This window comes from Barbatula barbatula (assembly GCF_947034865.1).
Source record: "Barbatula barbatula genome assembly, chromosome: 11".
In the NCBI taxonomy this organism is placed as follows: Eukaryota; Metazoa; Chordata; class Actinopteri; order Cypriniformes; family Nemacheilidae; genus Barbatula; species Barbatula barbatula.
Window position 1 is genome coordinate 5,759,528 of NC_136774.1, and position 14,789 is coordinate 5,774,316.

Genomic DNA, 14,789 nt, shown 5'->3' on the forward strand with positions numbered 1-14,789 from the left:
TGATATATTCACAATAAAGCACAGCCTCGTATCTTATTGCTTACATAAATATAAATATATATATATATATTTACGTTTCACATTCTTACTGGAAAAAGAAAGCTGAAAGTAAACAATTTTACAGTTCCCTTACATAAAAACAAACAAATATGATAATATTCCAAATCTCTGCGATATGCACATTTGTGACATTTCACTCATTTCTATATATTGCGCAGACCTACAACTAACGTAATAAAGACGTTCTAATGCTGGATTCACGCGGTACACGGTGAGTGGTGGAATTGCTGCGCGGCTGCCGTTCACAAAAAGATGAAATTTTTTTATCTTCAGCAGCGCATGCCGCAAAGAGCCGTGCCCGTGGACGTTGCGGGATTTTGGATGCATGAGCACCGCCTCCGCTCCGCCCGACGTTTTGACGCTTACCGCATTTTCCTTTTGAAAAATGAACTGGACAGATGCGACTGCCGCATGCCGTGTGAATGTCCCATAAGTCATTTAAGAGGTAAAAAACAAATGGGTGGACTCAACTGTGTATCGTAAATATTTACTCTGAAAAGACTATGTTAAAGCAACACACTCTTTTTCTGAACTTTTTTACAAGAACACTTCTCGGAAAACAGCAGAGCTACCTTTGACAAATGAAGGCACTGTAAATTGAGTACGGACGCTCGCTACCTTTTTAAACTCGCAGTCGTGCTTGTTTTATGGATATAAAGAATAGAATATAAGAGGCACATTACATTGATAGCCTCCTGTAATTTATGCACATAGACGTGCGGGAACATACTGTATCTGCAAGAAAACTGTTTCCAAGGGTGAAGTGTTGGCTGAGACTGTGCTAAAGAAAAAATAAAGGTTATCCTGCGACCCCAAGAACAGGCCAAAACGAGAGAACACTCACGGAAACACCCACAGGATGGAAATACTCTCCAGCCTGCTGAAACATTTCCCTAAGGAAGCAATGCCTTGTTCTTCAGATCACTTCATTACTCACTCCTACTCACACCTCCACGGCCTACAAACCTCTCCTCGCACGTATATGAACACATAAACCTCTCCTCTCACACATATAAACATCCGTACGCACTCTCGTTTACGCTCTCTATACACACATGCTGAGGACATCGAGAGGACTCATGGTTTCTTTTTGGATCCTACTGTGTCATTACGTGAACAAATGGGCTGTAATGCCGGAGGTGACGAACAGGCTTGTACTAGTGAATTATGTGACTGAATCTTCCCTCTCTGGTATTCAACACTCGTTGGCTTCATGAGTGCAAGATGGTCTGCTCATCCAAAGCGATTCAAGGAAATAAGGAAAACAACAGAGCGATTCATTCTAAGAGGAATGATAAGTGTGCTATACTTTATTCAAACACAAAGACGGATATTTGATCTGCAGGTCAGTGACATGGTACGGTGTGCGCTTGGCTTAGGAGCTTGGTACATTTAGAAGCTGGATGCCAATGGGGACACATGCATCGAGGTGCAAAAGTGTGAGATTACATTAAAAAATCTGACTATAAACCTTATAATGATTTTGAAAAAGTAATAATATTAAAACAGAAATGTTATCGTGTATTTCCATTTCTGCATTATTGTGAGCACATTTGCGACACGATATTAAAGAGAAAACAATTGTGTCATCATTTATTAACTAAGACCTGTTTAGAATTTCTTTGTTCTACTGAACACGAAGGAAGATATTTGGAAGAATGTCAGAAGTCAAACAGATCTCATCCCACATTGATTCAGGTAGTTTTTATTTCATATATGGCACTAAATGGGGGATGAGATCTGTTTGGTTACTGACATTCTTCCAAATATCTTCCTTTGTGTTCAGCAGATCAAAGTCATTATACAGGTTTGTAACAATCTGAGAGAGAGTAAACGATGACAGAATCTTCGTTTTTGGGTGAACTGTCCCTTTAAATCTCATACAGGTTGCCTCCTGTTAAAGCATTCATGCATTTTGGAACGTTCTCAAATCATGCTGGGATAACATGAATCATCAGGTTTGCACTAACTTGTCAAGTCCACACCAGTTGCAGTGCATGCTGCCATTGAGGAAAAAAGGGACATAGCAGATAATATCATTTGTAATAAAAATGAACTTTTGGATTGACTATTTTTTGTGGCAGGCAGTGGTGTACACAAAGTGCAGCACACAATATATCAGATATGACAACGGATAAAACAGGAAGTTATTTCAGGCCTAAGAGGCCAAATCTAAACTTAAAGGTTCTTAGAATGGCAGATGTATAAAAAACAGATGTGTGTTTTTTCCAAGCTCTTCTTACCTCCTCTGACCTTCTCTTATCTGAGTCAAACAAACTCCAGCTGTGTGCTAACAGTCAGCAGACAGGCTCAGTCAGCTGTTTTAAACATTATTAAAAGCATATCTGCAGTTTTGAGAAGTCGCCAACTAAAAGCAACCATTCTACTACTAACATCACTTTTTAGAACTGTTACAGTAGCTAAAGGTGTGTAATATCAAGAAGGATCTATTGAGAGAAATGCACTATGATATACATTACTACAGTTTTTTTATTATCTTAGAACAAGCTATTTCTATCCACATACATGGCGGGTCCCCTTGCATGGAATTCGCCATCTTGTTTCTACGGTAGCCCTAAACAGACAAAAGCGCGTTTCGAAAATACGTTATATCCTTCTACAAAGAAGAGAAAACGTGACGACATCTTAGTCCTCTGTCAGCCACCATAGTGCTTCGAAAGGGAGGGGTGGAGTGCGCCGGTGGTTGCAATTCGGAATCTCACCGCTAGATGTCGCTTAATTTCATACACTGGACCTTTAAGCCAAGCAATTTATCACTTTCTCAATTCTGATCAACTTAATAGTTAGTTTAGTAGCAAACTACTATGTTGCTGCCTCGTATTTAATCTCTCAAATGTAGCGACAACTATATTAGAATAAAAATGTTGAATTCACCATCATCCGCATGACACAATGACATCAATGGCTCAACCAATGGCATGAGTTGGGGCAGGGCTCTTCATTCAACAAATAACACAATAGAACAGAACAGAAATGACACTCTCCATCTTTCTTCCAACTTCCATAACATAGCCGGGAGTGAAAGTTCAATTTTAACCTCGATTATTTACAAAAGCAGTGGTAAAAAAAGAGTTCAGACGTGGTTTGGGATGATGTTCGAGTGAAGGCTGAGCTGCCAGATGAGTCTGAATGAGAAGCAGTCACATCAGCTGGCAGACAGACACAAACGGCTGCAAGACTGGCCCATGCTGGCATGCACTGAATGATATACAGTCTGGAGGCAGGCTGAACTCCTCTCACTCTGCTATATCAATCTAGCTCTCGGTTTTTGTGATCTTTACCCAGAGGGCAAGGCGGGGGGGATTGAGGGGAAATGTTTGGGCTGGTTACAGTTATAAATGTCTGTTTGCGATAAGCCAGGCTATGAGAGTTTAGGTGAACCCTAAAGCTTGAAAAACAAGGTCTTAGAAATTAAACTTTTTCATTTGTTGTTCTGAGGCTGGATTACGGAAATAATGTTGACAGACCAATCTTACGCAACATCGCTCTCTAATCCCTTTAGGTGAAAGAAAGAACCTCGCTGTCTGAGAGGCGTGCAGTAATTGTGCGTGACTGGCACTCATTCATTTTTCAAACGGTAGAATTTATCTAGACGGATGCTCAGAAACGTCCCGGGACGCCTTCCAGGTTGCACATTTTAAAAACTCCACTTTTATAGCATATTTTCACTTTGCTGTAAAAGAATTCTTCAAGTTTTTCTTAAAACCCTTCCAAGTTGTTTTGTCATGGATTTAATCATTTAGCTGACGCCCAAATCATGTGCCAAAAAAGAATTGCGGTATTGCATCACCAAACGGAAATACTAGCGTTTCCATCAAGTTTCCATCTGCCATTGGTAGGACAAGCAGAACGGAACGTATTGCTTTAGTTGGTGCTTTGCTGGTTAGATTGCTAAACCAAACCGAGCCATCGAGCTGCAATGTTTTCCGGGGAATCAACCTAATAATGGTTTACTTGTAAAATGACATTACCTTTAATGAATGTCATTCCTTTCTGACAAAATTAGATGTAATCACATATAATTAAATAAAAACCTGTCTTGAGGTTAAATCAGTCACACCAAAATAACCAATCCGCCCCAAGGTCAAATGTTTCAATGAGCTGCGGGAGGGTGTGATGTCACCAGCCGTGCACGCTTGACACAGTCCTTGTGCTCGGCTGGCAGCTCTGGCTGAACTGGGCTTGTGGTTTTCCATGTCGAGCTATGAGACAGACTCAGAAGAGGAAAAGAGAAAGAATTTAAGTGCCACCACATTTCTGGGTGAGCGGTGCAACGGGGAATCAGGTCAAAGAGTGCTTTATTAAAACCAATGCTGGGGGAAAACAGTTGCCATGTGAGCGCTACAGACGGCTAAATGGGCAGAGAGCTTGTGGTTTGCCTGTATATTTGTTGTCTGGTGGATTTCATGGAGATTGTGAATTACGAACTTAAGACAACATGTGTAAGACAGATGAGAGCGAATGTTCAAACGGTGAATTTGCTTTACAAGTTCTGATTGTCCCAATATAGACATCGTTTTATGAAGAATAATTGTGCATCTATGCATATTAATCGAAAAGACGAAAAAATCAGTTTCAATCCTTCATCAAAATGTAACAACTTGCCCTGCTTTTGAAACGACTTTCTTTTCATAAACTAGACCACACGGGTTTTATAAACTGTTAAAGGGATAGTCCACCCAAAAATGAAATTTCTGTCATGAATAACTCACCCACTGGTTGTTCCAAATTTGTATAAATGTCTTTGTTCTGTCGAACAGAAAGAAAGATATCTGGAAGAATTTTAGCAACTGAGATTCCTGTGGCATCATTGACTACCATAGTAGAAAAACATGTTATAGTATTCAAAGGTGCCCCAGAACTGTTTGCTTTCCTAAATTCTTCAAAATATAGAATGTTGTGTTCGACAATCTCACTTGCTGACCTCCTTCTTTGTGTTAAACCTAAGAAAGACATTTATACAGGTTTGAAACAACTTGAGGGTGACAGAATTTGTATTTTCGGGTGAACTATCCTTTAACCAAGAACAAAATACCTAATTTTAAAGAGGATGTTCGATGTCTGCCTCCACTTTTCACAATCCAATCAATTCCTGAAAGACAAGATCTAGACCCATCATATTTTTATACAGTACCCATTCGAAATAACATTAAACATTATGGAAGGTAAAATTGGTTGCAAATGCTCTTCGTGATAAAAAAATTCTGTTTAATATCGGCTATGCAGTGTGTTCTTCAACAGAGGGTGTGTACTACGAAAAATAAATTCATCGTATTTGAAGACAAAACAGATTAAGTCTGTTTGACAAAATAGGACAGTGTGAATGTTCTACTACAAGTAAATGTAAACAGGGAGCACTACATCTGTGTTCCTACTCGTCTCTTGTACATACAGACCACACTACTCATATAATGTCATCTACAGCTGTGCCATTTGGGTCCCATCCAGAACCAACCCAGAACCCAAACCCCGTCCCCCCTCTACCACTCACATCTGAAAGCAATGGAGGCCAAATGTTGCTCAGAAAGTCTAGCTTTCTTCTGAGCTATTGACACGTTTTATACAATCAGCCAGGTCAGAGAGCAAGATACATAACTGATTTACATATTTGGGGTTATGAAAGATTGGCCAACACAAACCTCCAGCATTTCTCAAGAACTCCAAATCTCCAAATTTCCCCACATCCAAAATGAAGGACATCACATCCTTTGAGGTGTCACTTTGCCAAAACAGTTTGTCCTTACATGTTCATGACATCAGAGGCTTAGATGTTTAACCGTGATGTACTACATAACTGTGTTTGTTTACATGAAGTGTAGGAGATGAACTTGGGAGGACATCTCTGAACGATGGGATGTATTCTGTGTCTCGTGTAATACCGGCTAATAAACTCTGACTCACAGCAACTTGTGTAAATATCTCACTTCCTTCTGACGAAAACAAAATGTACCAAAAAAAAGAACATAAATATAGAGAAATTGCGACAATTGCAGTGCCCTGAGCTAAACTAACTTGAATGACGCATGAAATGCGATAGCAAGGATTCGCACGCAAAAACTGAATTGCGACGGCTTAACGTCGCTCGAGAGCCTAAATCAGGAGGTTAATCCTCGAATGAGATCGACGCCCCCCAGGGTCTTTGCGGGTCAACCAGCTTAATCTGCCAGGAATACCAATTTCAGCTGGTGGGGTGTGTTATTGTCCTCTAGCCACTTGTTAAGAGAAAAGTCTGTCTCTCGGAGGGGTGAAAATGTAAAAATGAACAGCCAAGGGCCTTATTCAGCTGCAAATGAGGACAAGGAAAAAAGCACGACCCGAAAGAGTGAAAAAGACTAAGATGAAAGAAAGGGGAGTTAGACAGGAGGAGGAGCGGTGCACCAGACGAGTTAATAGAGACCAAGATCTCTGAGATTTGACACGTCTCCTAAGTGAACCCTGAGAGAGAGACTGAATTGAGCTTGGAAAAACTTTGTTTCGCTTCAATCCATCCGCTTAATAGTGCTCATGTTAAACCCAATGGAGCCATCAAATAACATCCCAGCAGGTGGCAAAAGAATGGAAACCAATTGCGTGTCACTAGAAACTCAAGATTACATTTAACTTACTCTTTGAAATGTTCCTAAATTATATTTTTCACGGCGTTACGTCAAATACAGATTTCAGGATATCCTCATGTAGGGAGACTACAGGACAAAGCACAGACTAAAGAGACTTACAGTTTTGCTAGAACCTTTTACATAATTAAGTAAATCTTATATGAGACCTTTCAATGTTTGTAATCCCGCTAAAATCCGCAAAAGAATTTCGTCGTTGGTCCGTTAAAGAAGGTAGTCCCACACTGACTCGCTAGATATGATGCTCAAACAAACAAAGCGGCACAGACCCACAGTGTCTCTACACATTTTCAGGGAATCGGTCAACAACAGGTTAACTGCCTGTTAAAGCATTCAATGTTTGGATATGCCATTTGTCAGGCCATTACTTCTTCGTAAACAGCTGTGAATCTCCATTAACTCCAAAATAAGGGCACCTGCCCTGACAACATGAAATGAGAAAATCGTCTTTGCTTCTCTTGAGACGTAAAGAATGAATTACTTCCCTAGAGCGACCAAGCCATTATTGCAAAATACCCAATTGGTTGAATTCAGGTCAGGTAGCCCAGTTATCCTGTGTGGGTATACGAGTCTGATCTCGCCGGTAGATCGGGGACATTAAACCAAGTATTTTGTTTCGGCACGAAACATGGGCAACATTGAACGGCGCAAAACAAGTGCATTTTCCTGAGATGAAAACGGAACACCACGTTTTGACTTAAATGTACGTGTAATGAGGTCACGTGACAAAAACATAACGTCACGGCGTGCAAAGTCGCAGTAAACAGTACACTGGCTCAACGTTTTGGGGGAAAATGCTCCGTTGTGTCACTGCGCTCTACGTCATGAGGAAACAACGTCATCAACTTGCTGCATGACATAATGCACCTTAAGCAGGAAAATCGAACCGGCCGGGTCGCTACGTCACTTAGGACAGTGACATGGCAACGAGGGGTGTCCATCAACAATACCTCCCCCCCCCCCCACACACACACACACACACACACACACTAAAGGCACGATATGTCGAAAAATAAACATCAACTTTCCTGAAACCGTTTCTCAGTCAAGACGAAAAGTTTTGTAAATACTTTTTTATGGCGCTCCACCTCACATAAACAAATGTCACGCGGTGGAGAATCCGCACGTAAATCAAAACCGCCCGCAAGCGAAATAAAACACCGAAGAAAAACTTTCCGGCCGGGATGTGACAAAAGAAAACAGCACCTTGCGAATATCTTCGTGTCGGATGTCAAAACACCGCGGTATCTCCGCGACGCCGTTGTGTCAACAACATCTGCACTTTCAGCGAAGTATATTCTTGTCGGTAACCGCGGTTTTGTTTCGCGCGGCTCCGCTGTCATCTCGTCGCGCAGTTTAGAGTTCGCACCGTGATCGCGGCAGCTTTACGTGGCTCGCGCGAAAGCTCGCATCAATAAAAGCAGGCAAAAGAAATGACTCTAGTGCTCACCAGCCTTGCAGGGATCTTTATAGTCGATCGCGTCTGAGGAGCCGCTGGTCTCCACGTAGTAGCCGGGATCGATCGCGTCCAAATCGAGCGCTGCGAGCACGGCGAAGCTGGAGAGCAGGAACGCGCACCTCGCTGCGAGGTCCATGATCGGGATAGTGGAGCTGGAATTGAGGTACAGGCGGAGAGAGATGATCGGGGGAGGGAGGGAGGAGAATGGGAGGTTTAGGGGAAATGAGATCCCTCTCGAGGGCGGGTTTAAAGGCACGGCTCTGCCTCCGCGAACGCGCCGTGCTCCCATAGCGGTGCGGCGATATGCGCCGCCGGGCTCAGCGCCAGTTGCGCAGGTAACAAACTTTGCAAAGGAGGAAAGAGTTGGCGCTTCTCGCGCGGCTTCGCGACATACCTCTGTGCTGACGGAGCGCATCCCCTGTGTTCTCTGTCCGTTCAGGGTTGGCTTGGTCTTCAGCACGTTTTGGGAGAGAATGTCTCAAACAAACGCGTTTAACACGTGGTGATGTGTTGTCATTAGCACGTGTTGTTTTTAACACGTTTTGAGTGTACGTGCACGCAGACCTTCTGTGGAGTAGCACAATGCTTTCCTGGCCTGACAAAAGTGTCAAACTGTTACAATGTCTGTAGTTGTCCATTCATTTCTAAAACCAAGAAGTATCAAATAGATGCTCTTTAATACTGAGAAATTGTCTGTTTTACACTTTTTTGCATGCATGCATATGAATATGATTCTAAAAATGTTCCAATGATGCAACATTTTTAAAATCATATTATTTTTTAAATGCGTGCATGCATAAAAATCATAAATACACATTAGCGAAGTTATTTTAAGAATTTTAGACAACATGCTGAGTGGTGCCCCCCATTTGTGTCAGCAGAAATACTTGATATATATATATATAATACTTGAAATATATCACAGCGATGAATGTTATTGTCGGCGTCTTATTGCACAAACAACACTCTGTCATTTGTCACAATACTAACAAAAAGCATGTTGTATTATTTTGTGAGAAGTTAGTGTTCAACGAGTGGGAGAGTGCATTTGTTTCAGATGAATGTTGCCATTCTGGTCATCAATAACTTTTCTGTCTAATATTGCAAACATGGGTCCTTTGATTTTAAAATGACCGCCATCTGTCCGTAGTCCATGACAAATGGGTTTGGGGAATGGATGGATGGATCACACAGACACAAGTGGACAGATATATATGATTATTATTTATTAAATCCAAGTCAGTGCCAGCTCGGGGACCATTGCCCCTCCGGATTTATCTTGGACCCAGCAGACAATCAAAATGATTAAAAATGAAATACCTATAATTAAATACTTATTTGTATTATATCAAAAATGATCTGTTAATTTAATAACAGAAAAATGTTAAAACGATGCATGAAATGAACAGAAGCCCGTCTCCGCTCGAGCCATCTGATCCAACTCCAGTTCTTACAATTATACAGCCTGTCAAGATGTGACAAAGAACAGTCTTCCTGAAGATCTTTAAAAGCCAATAAAATGTAGACGTAAGACGGTATAGTGAAGCCTCCTCTCACTGGTTTACAGCTCATCTAAGTCCTTGGTGTTCTTCGAAGATAAATAAGTGTTTCTTTTACTTTCTTTTAAGGGGGAATTCCATATTTTTTAAGCTCTGAGCCTGAGCCCATGTAACACTCATCTGGAGTGGAATTCCCCCTGCATGCATCTGGTGGGATACATGTCATGTTGTTTCACTATTGTGCATATAATGATATGCTGCTTACTGGAATGTTTGTTCATATCCCAGAAACAATATGCCAGATGCCTTTTTTGATAGAAATATAAAAAATGAGCCAACTCGCATCATGATGATGCTCAAAGGACGATCACCACTGCTTTTGACTTCATAGCAACATTACAATGAATTTCAATTGTATGTTTTCTTCATTTTAAGATTTCCTTTGGTTCCTTTTTGTCATTTTAGATTAACCGATAAACACAACTGATGTTTTTTGGTAGTCAGTTGGAGTGTGTTCAAAAATCTATTTATGTAGGTGTAAAATAAATAAATCTACAAATATTATTTTATTGATTAAGATGATTGAATATATGAATAAAATTATTTTGAGGAGCTTTATTAAATTATTTTTATTTTACATTTCATTAAAGCTGCAAGATGCAAACACCAGAGACCATTTTGATTTTACTTTTATTTTCAAATCTTACAAACACAATTCGATCTTAAATACATATGTTTAACATTTAAATTTGGTTGTATTTTGTTCAAACGTGTGTTAAAAAAACGAAACAGGAAGTTCTTCTGGACCGGCGTTGTTTACGTCATCCGAAGTGGTCACTTATGTTTGTCATTACTATATTGTTTAAGCTTTGGGGGAAACAGTTTGGGAAATATTGGTCATAATATACCATCATTGAACACAGCATTTTACAAACATCATGATCTGAATATGTGTCATTGACATTTCTATGACTCACTGATTCTAAACAATTTGAGCTTGCTGTGATGTCACATGCTGACCCAAGTGCGTCAACAGATTTTTCTTCGCAAAAACAAGCGGTCAGGAGGAAATGTCGTGTTTTTGACTATTTACATTTGTGGGAATTAGTACAATTCTAATATTGGATTGAACGCCAAAGGAGAGTTTAGGGCTTAAATCCATCTTTGGGATATTTCATTCTAAAAACTCATTTACTCAGACCATGACTGAGTGTTTCTTAAACGTATTCTGAATCGCAATATGCAAAACAATCTTAAACAAATTACTTACTCATGTCAACCTTTGGATTTATAATCCAAAAGAGAAATATTGTACCTTTTTGTGGACTGTCCTGCTTAAAGAATGAAAGATGACCCCATTGAGCCCATTAGACATAATGTATAGAGAGACTGGATATGAGATAATGGCCCTATTATATCAAATCATTTTCATTTCGCCCATAAGAGAGATGAATGAAAACCAGGACACGGCTTTAATAGCAACTTCCCCATGGGAATATATGGTACTGAAGACCCATGAAGGAGAATATGTTTCCTAAACAAAAACTGTTAAAAAATGAACAGTTATTAAAATAAGTCTGGCAGCAGAGATACTATTTTTTGTAAAGTTACGGAAAATGCCTGTTTCACAAAATTACATGAAATAAACTAAAAATACAGAGCCAATTTCACAGTGAAAATTTGTTAAATTACAGTCTAGCACTGATGATAATTGCTCATTTAACTTTGGAAAAACTAAAAATTATATAAAAATTCATCATAAAAGCAACTTGTTTTCAGAGTAATCTCTGTAAATTTAGGAATTTTTCAGTAATTCTTTGAAGCTTCTCTTTCAATCTACACAGTAAAAAAAACATTTTAAACGTATAATATCTTATAAACTACTTACAAAAACAAAATGTCTGATCATTTACCAGCTGTAATGGAGATATATATTATTAAAATGCACCAAAAGTAGCTACATTAAAAAAGGTCTATAATAAAACGCTCAGGTCCCAGGCCTACAATCATTTCCTGTTAAATTCTTCACATGTAAAATAAAAACACAATATTAAAAAACAGTACTTTTTACATTCAATGAAACAGAAAAATACACTTTGGGGAAATGCAAAAATATATATTTATAAAATGGTCACTTGACAGTGGGAATGCAAGCTAAGTACACATGTGAATATCGTGAAAAAGGTCAATATATTTTGTCACCCATTTCAGAAAGGGAAACCCATATATTGTATAGATTCATTACACATACAGTGAAATATAGCAAGCCTTTATTTCTTGAAATGTTGATGATTATGGCTTACAGATGATGAAAACCCATAATTCTGTGTCTCAGAAAAATGCTTTAATTTTAAACATGAATGTCAGGCTTCTGAAAAGTATGTTTATATCCGCTCACTGTCATTATATGTCTTCAAAAAAATCCTGAAGTTATCTACTGAAGAAAGAAAAAGTACATCTTAGATGGCATCGGGTAAAAATTTGTCAACGGTCGCGGCAAAATACTTAGACTGACTGCAAATCTCTATGTACAATATACAACTTTCTTTAGTTTACTTTCTTTTAGCAAAACCTCCCAAGAGTTACTTTTGCAATAACCTGTCTTGCACAGTCGCAGTGGGCCAACAAGAATAAAAAAATGAATAATAATGGATATTATCGGAAAATGATACAGTGTCGATCACACTTAATTTATTGCCACTGTCAAAGCAATCGTATGGAATCAAATACCTTGTCCATTTTTGGCAATGTAGATTGTAGATTATAAACAATCCATGGTAATCTGGGGTGGATTAGCACAAGCAGAACCTGAAAATAAAATATTTAAAAGAAGTTTTATTAGATTTACACACACAACGCAACAGTTCCACAGACAGATATACAAAACATTAACAAGAAAATTAAGCTTTTCTAGAGTATTGCTATAAAATTATAGCAAAATTGATAGAGAAAAACTTAGATCCTTTTATCATCTTTCTGGATCGGAAAATACATTTCGATAACGATTTTTTCTTCAGAACACGAATTACTGTATTATCTGTACTAACATTAAAGTCACTCCTTAGCTTACCATAGCTAACTTTACAATAGTGTTAGGCCTACACGCTTAACAGCAGAATGCTAACAATTAGCGTAGAGAAAACGTATAAATTATTACTTAATAACATTTTTGGAACCCTAAAAATACTTTAAATTGCTTTTAAAAACATAATATTTCAGTAATAGTAAATGATGGTTAATTTGTTGTAATTTTAATATAACTATTGTTTTATTACAGCAAAAACTGTAAAATAACAGGCATTAACTGTGTAATGAAAAAATGAAAAATTCTGTGAAACAATACAGACCATTACCTGTAAAATTAAAATCTGTTTAACATCTGTTAGATTGTATCCATTTGATATAAATGTGTATAAACTAATGTCAAAGTTTAAACTCAGCATTCCCAAATAAATTGATAATAGCTAGAAACAGAACAATTTCAAACAATTATACTGGCCAAAAATATCTAGTATATAAATAAATACAAATGGCAAGGTAAAATGGGATGGCTTGTGTGTTATATTGTCTGCCTGAGGAGAGAGAGGCTGCCAGTGATGGTTGTAGAGAAGGACTGATGGGGCATTAAGTTGATTTTTTATGACAATTAAACAGGCATCTTTTGAAGCTTTAATTTTTAACTTTTCCATTTTAAGTTTAATAAAAGCTTTTGGTCACACTTCAACATAGGGGCAATTCTCGCTATTAACAAACCATTAACTACAACTTTCTCCCAATAAACTCTTAATTTGTTGCTTATTGATAGTTATAAAGGTAGTTGTTAGGTTTAGGGATTGGCTAGGATTAGCGATGTAGAATATAGTCATGCAGAATATGTGCTTAATAAACAGCCAATATCCCAATAATAGACATGCTACTAACAACTAGTTAATAGTGAGAATTGCCCCTTATACTGAAGTGCTACCGAATGATTTTGTTATAGGTTGAAGCCGCTTGCTGCTGAAAGCATACTGTAACAAGATCCATAAAAGGCAGGAAGGGGGCGGGAACCGGCGAACGTGAAAAGCCTTTTAATAAAATAAACAAACAAACATACATACATACATATTAAAACCACAAACACAAACTCTAGGCCTGGTCCTCTCTCACTGACGGTCCGGTCGCTCGTCCTCTTATGCTCCCGATCTCTTCCGTGATGATTGCATCTTTTTCCACTGGCTGGATGTTCAGCTTTAACTTTCAACTTTATTCTTTTTTCTTCATTTTTATATCGCACGTCCACATGACGAGCATCCCTGTGAGAAGGTAGAGATTGTACACAGTCTAGAAATTGATGGGATGCTCTCTGCATTTTGTTGTAATTACTTAATATTCCCTTTGTCAAGGTTTAAGAGGGGCAGTAAGTGTCCTGCAGACAATAATATTTGGAAAATGAGCACCTCACAAGTGGGACTTAATCTAATATGTAAACAGTGATAACTGTACCTTAGAACTCAGTGAACATAGTCACTTAATTCTGAATTTAAAATTCAAACTTTTATTGATAATAAATCATTGCTTTAAACCTTATACTCATTGAGTTTCTGGTTGTTTTTCGAGGCTAAGATATAGTTATACAGTATGGGCACATTATACCTTTGCTGAAACCTAATGGTAACCTTAAGACATCTACACAGCACTGTATTGTAATACATTTAATAAAAACAAAAAAAAGTAATGTAGATTTATTTTAATAACCCTTTTCCTGGCTTACTATTTGAATCAATTGTAGCAAAGATCATTATCAAGTGTTAATTTATTTTGATTAAAATAGGCTTTATAAATACATTATAATACTTTATAGTTACTACATGCATGGAATTTCTTGGCAATCTTTCCGTCTGGTTAGGTAATTTGCAGCGGTATTACCTTCGTACCTTTGTCGTACCTCTTCACGCGTTTTGCAGAAAGTGGCGGTAATGCACCAATAGGCCCTTCTCACAATTACGTCATTCAACTTTCGCAAAGCAGCGTATCAGAACTTCCGTTTTGCAACCAAGAAAATGAAGACATTCAACAACAGCGACTGAAAATACAAGTGGTCAACACATCGTTAAGATTATTATTGTGTTTAGTGTCAGGCATATTCATATTTAG

At 38.4% G+C, this 14,789-nt stretch overlaps 1 protein-coding gene across 1 annotated transcript in view; it reads right to left on the reverse strand.

Annotated features, from left to right (window-relative positions):
* The window catches only part of bmp1a (bone morphogenetic protein 1a), a 51,627-nt gene extending 43,042 nt beyond the window's left edge, over positions 1–8,585 (reverse strand). Inside the window, exon 1 of the mRNA XM_079466708.1 lies at positions 8,146–8,585. Within this exon, the coding sequence (XP_079322834.1) occupies positions 8,146–8,569 (424 nt within the window). The 5' untranslated portion in view covers positions 8,570–8,585. The remainder of the gene's footprint in view (positions 1–8,145) is intronic.
* Positions 8,586–14,789: the final 6,204 nt, after the last annotated feature.